The 5159-nt window shown below is 41.8% G+C and overlaps 1 protein-coding gene across 1 annotated transcript; it reads right to left on the reverse strand.

The window, feature by feature from the left end:
- Positions 1–1684: 1684 nt before the first annotated feature.
- On the reverse strand, positions 1685–2122 carry LOC142541949 (uncharacterized). The gene has a single exon (XM_075648393.1). The coding sequence runs from the start codon at positions 2120–2122 to the stop codon at positions 1685–1687; it is 438 nt and encodes a 145-aa protein (XP_075504508.1).
- Positions 2123–5159: the final 3037 nt, after the last annotated feature.

Below are 5159 nucleotides of genomic sequence, written 5' to 3' on the forward strand. Positions count from 1 at the left end.
TGGACTAGATAGCACTTGCTTTAGAAGGTGATTGGTGAGCACCACCACTTGGTGACATAGCAAATATGGGCGTAATTTTCTTCCGGCAACTACTAAGGCAAATGCTAATTTCTCAATGTTGGTATATCGGAGCTCGGCTCCATGTAAGGTCCGACTTATATAATACATAGGTTTATGTTCTCTTTCTTCATTCACCACGAGCACAACGCTAACTGCTTCAGGTGAGACTGCCAAATAAAGAATCAGTGCGTCCCCAAATCGAGGTTTTGCTAGGAGTGGCGGTGTGGACAAATACTTCTTTAAGTCTTCGAATGCTTGCTGACATTCTTCTGTCCACTTGAATCCCTTTCCTTGCCTTAGAACTTTGAAGAAGGGCAGGACCTTTGTCTGCAGATCTAGAGATGAAACGGTTCAAAGCAGTCATCCTTCCAGTTAATTCTTGTACTCCCTTCACGCTCCGCGGGGCAGTCATGCTTAAGATTGCTTTTATCTTTTCGGGGTTTGCCTCTATTCCTCTTTGTGAAACCATGAATCCAATGAACTTTCCACCACGTACACCAAAAGAACATTTTTCTGGATTTAGCTTCATGCGATACTTTCATAATATTTCAAAGCATTCTTCCAGGTCCTCCACATGCTTGATTGCTCGGATACTTTTTACAAGCATGTCATGTATGTACACCTACATATTCTTCCCAATCAAGTGTTCAAACATCTTGTTAACCAATCGCTGATATGTTGTTCCCGCGTTCTTGAGTCAGAATGGCATTACCTTATAAAAATAGATCCCTCGATCAGTGATAAAACTAGCCTTTTCTTGATCCTCTGGGGCTAATCCTATCTGATTGTAGCCTTGGTGGGCATCAAGGAAACTGAGCAATTCGCATCCCGCGGTCGAGTTGACCAACAAATTGATCCGAGGCAGAGGGAAAAGATCTTTAGGGCATGCCTTGTTTAAGTCAGTGAAATCTATGCAAAGACGCCATTTTCCTCCAATCTTTGGAAACAACACAACATTTGCTAACCATTCCGGGTACGAAACAGGCCTGATGTATTTGGCCTTTACGAGCTTTCCCACCTCATCATTTATATGTTTATTTTTGTCTGGGCCAAAAGCTCTCTTTTTTTGCTTAATCGGTTTCATTCCTGGATCCACATTAAGACGATGAAGTGCGTATTCTGCAGGTATCCCTGGTAATGGCTCATCACCCAAGACAAATGCATCGACGTTGCGCTGCAGAAAAATTGTCAAAGTGTTCTCCACTTTTGTCGGCAGATCTGACCCGATCTTGAGGGTTTTTCTTGGATCACCAGGCACTACTTTGATATGTTTGAGAGCTTCTGTTGCGGTCATCCTTTCTCTGTCATTCGATTCTCCATCCACGAGATGTATTCCTTTTTCATTTGAAACTTGTTCAAGTTTTTGTTTCTTTCCCTTCGAAGAATCTATGTCGGGTCCCTGTCTTCTTCGAGTCTCCACTGCATTCAGCAAAATGGACTCATGACATTCTCTTGCGAGTCTACTATCTCCAACCGCCTCTCCTGCCCCTTCTAGAGTCGGGAATTTCAGCTTCATGTGGTATGTGGATGCAATGGCGCGAAACAGATTGAGGCTTGGACGGCCCAGGATCACGTTATAAGCCGACGGGGCTTTCACTACTAGGAACTTCACCATTTTCGTGCTCTACTGTGGACAAGATCCCAAGGATATGGGTAGAGCGATTTCACCTACTGCTTCAACTACTTCTCCGGCAAAACCGACGAGAGGAGTATTCACTCGCACTAATTTCGCATTACTCAGACCCAACTTTTGGAATGCCCCATGAAAAATGATATCTGCAAAGCTTCCTGAGTCAACCAATATTTTCTTTACCCAAAAGTTAGAAATCGTGGCGGAAATGATTAAGGCGTCATTGTGTTCCCCCCGAGAGGCTTCCAAGTCGTCTTCTCCAAAAAATGCTTCTTCATCTTTCTTCGATATATCGTTAATCGACTGAGTTACGGTTAAACATGAGGAATTTTGATCACGTCTGGCTGCCCGCACGAGATTTTTCCTTGCCTTGTTTGAATCACCACAGGAGGGCCCCCCGGTTATAACAGAGATTATGCCTCCAGTGGGCATGTTCTCTTTCTGCTCGGGTTTTTTGCCCCTCTCGACCCGTTCTGCTGCTGCTCGCTTGGGCGGTTGTCATTAGGACGCTTGTTGCCTCTCTGCTGACTGCGGAATCTATACACATAGTCACCTAAATATCATCGTTTGATCAACTTTTCTATCTCGGCCCGAAGGCCTGAAACAATCTTCAGTGGAATGACCTTTATCTTTGTGGAACCGACAGTATTTGTCAGATCTTTGACGCTTAGGATTTTCTTTCATCGGGCGCGGGGGTTGTAGTAAACCCTGCTGCTCTGCTACTACCAGTATGTCTGACAAGCGTGCCTTTAATGGAGTGTACTGGAGTCTCGGACTTTGGGCCGTTCGTTTTTCCTCCCTCTTTGTCCCTTCTTATAATGGCCCGAAAATTCGTGTTTGAAAATTTGCGGAAAAATTTAAAATTTTATTTTTAAAATAATCAAAATGCCTCATTCATAAAATAAACTGATAAATCAAGTTTAATGTTCAAAATAGCAGCGGAAGAAATTATTCTTTGCAAAATAACAAGTTAAAGTAATCCAACAACTGATAAAAATGTTTGAACATAAAAATGGTAAATGCTGAAAATGAGGTCCTCGGGTTCCACTACTGCCGACCCGAGCTGGCTCACTGGTCGCCGCCCTCAGTCCCGTCCTCATCAGTACCTACAATAATCAAGTCTAGTGAGTCTAAAGACTCAGCATGCATATATCGTAAATAACAAGTAGTATTAATAAAATTGCATGTGAAGTGAAAATATCGTGTCGTGAGTTATTATAATACTTGCATAATTGAACTGAAAATCGCATCATGAATAATTATAAATACGTGCATAACTGAACTGAAAATCTTAAGTAAAATGTTTGCTCAAGAGAGCCCTGAAATAAATTGGCATATCATAATTTTCTGTCGAGATTATGTTCTACGCTAGTGGCCCATGAACTGAACTGAACTGAACCGGTAAGTGACCACTGGGTGAAGTAATAATCGTCTGATCAGACTAATGCCACAGTATACTGGGTAGAATTAAACTGAACTGAACCGGTAAGTGATCATCGGGTGATACAATAATCCCATGATAGTGAATTGGTCACAAGCAATATCGCATAATTCTCAAAAAATGAATATTTTATATTTTGCACGTAATGTAAATTAAACAACGTAATTAAACAACGTAATTAAATATCCTGTATTAATTTTACCAAATGGGTTGGATTGTCCCAGGCTCGCTGCGACCTAAATTTAACATGAAAAATATGCAAATGATTTTCTTGATTAAACTTTGTAACTGAATCCAAAAACGAGACAATTACGCCCAATAACTTCGTATTTAATCATGACTCCGTGCCAACCCAAACCAACACCGAACCATCATTTAGTCATGATTAAAATGCACTTAAAATTACGAAATAATTCTCCTAAAATGTTAAGAGCCGAAATTTTGGTGAATGGAGGCCAAAACATGAAACGCTCTTTCGAGAGTCAATTTGGCACATCGCACCGTAATTTCTCGTACGACCTCTAAACTTAACCGAATCACAAACGGCCAAAAACATGACCTTCCTAACTTGATGAGGCACTGTCCAGTTCAAGGCCATAGGCTAAAAGCCAACCAAGAACTCGAACGAGCCTCTGAACCGAAGCAGCAAGTTGCTGTCCAGAAATTCTAGCAACCGCACCTGTACTTACATCGCTTCGTTTGCGAGACTATTGGTCATTGGGGCTTGAACCACCGACCACAGCCTCTTCCAAACATCCTAAGGTGTGGCGTGAACCAATGCTAAGGGCCCTAGGCAAACCACAATCCAATCCAACACCTAGGACAACACCAAGCTTCAACCGAGAACTCAAAATCTGTACTGTGATGTTTCTGAAATTTTATTTTTTTGCTGTCATGCATCATACCAGTGGCCGTATGGTTGACAATGGCTTGATCTAGACATCATGGGGTATGGTGTGAACCAGGGCTAAGGGCCAGAGGCCAATCAAGGTCCACTCCAAACCACCAAAAACCGAGGGACACAAGCAGAATTCAAAAGGGCCGAAGGGGAGGGGGATGTTCTTGTTTCTTTATTTGAAAACCGATTCCACCATGGACAAAGCCTCGAAAGGGTGACTTGGTCACGTCTTAGACATGATAGGGAGGTGTTCTAACCATGGCTATAGGCCCTTAGGGTAGCCAAGATCAGAAACTCTCCCCTTGACAGCAAGGTGACAAAAAAATCGAACCACAAGTGACACTAGGAGGGATTTGCTGTCATATCCGATTTCCAGCATGCATGGGCTTGAACTATTGGACCAATATGATCCTAACATGTCATAGTACATGTCTAGATGCATCCTTGGGAGCCTGGACATGAGCCAACCGCCTGAAACCACACAAACACAGAACCCGTGAAGTATGAAAGAAATCAGAAAATCTGCACATGAATTTTCGAAAAATGCTTCTTATGTATTTCGGTTTTTGCTACAAAAAAATCATGAGTATGATGTTTTAAAATATGAATATGGCTTGATTGAGGAGTGAAAGAAATATAGACATGCCTTGGTTAGGTTTTGAAATGAAAACGAACGAATATGACGACGCGGTGCGGAGGAGGGAGGGATCTTCTTTTCTTGTTTCTACTCGATTTTTCACTCTAGTTTCTCTATGGTTTTCTCATGATTTTTGCACTGAAATTTCCTCTGATTTTCGGTGGTGAGGAGAAGGAATAATGGTTAGGAGAGATGAAGGGGAGTTACAATATAAAAGGGATTCAAATGGCATGACCAAGTCTTGCTCCCTTTGAATTGTTGGATGAGGAAGTGAATTGATATTCAAAAGATATTTGGAGGGATAATGGAGGCATGACCAATTCTACCATGCTAAAACAAGGCAAGGATAATGATTTATTATTAATTAATGGTGATTAAAAGTGAAAGGGTTATCATACTAAGAAATAAGAAGGAAATGGTCAAAGGTGGTGAGTTGTCAAAGAAATGCTTAATCACCTATGGGGTGGCCGAATCATGCTATTAAGTGGAGGGA

Source organism: Primulina tabacum, chromosome 4 (assembly GCF_025594145.1).
Source record: "Primulina tabacum isolate GXHZ01 chromosome 4, ASM2559414v2, whole genome shotgun sequence".
Classification (NCBI taxonomy): domain Eukaryota; kingdom Viridiplantae; phylum Streptophyta; class Magnoliopsida; order Lamiales; family Gesneriaceae; genus Primulina; species Primulina tabacum.

Bases quoted from the DNA above. Each gene is read 5' to 3' on its own strand.
- LOC142541949 (XM_075648393.1), bottom strand. From the start codon at position 2,122: ATGCCCACTGGAGGCATAATCTCTGTTATAACCGGGGGGCCCTCCTGT.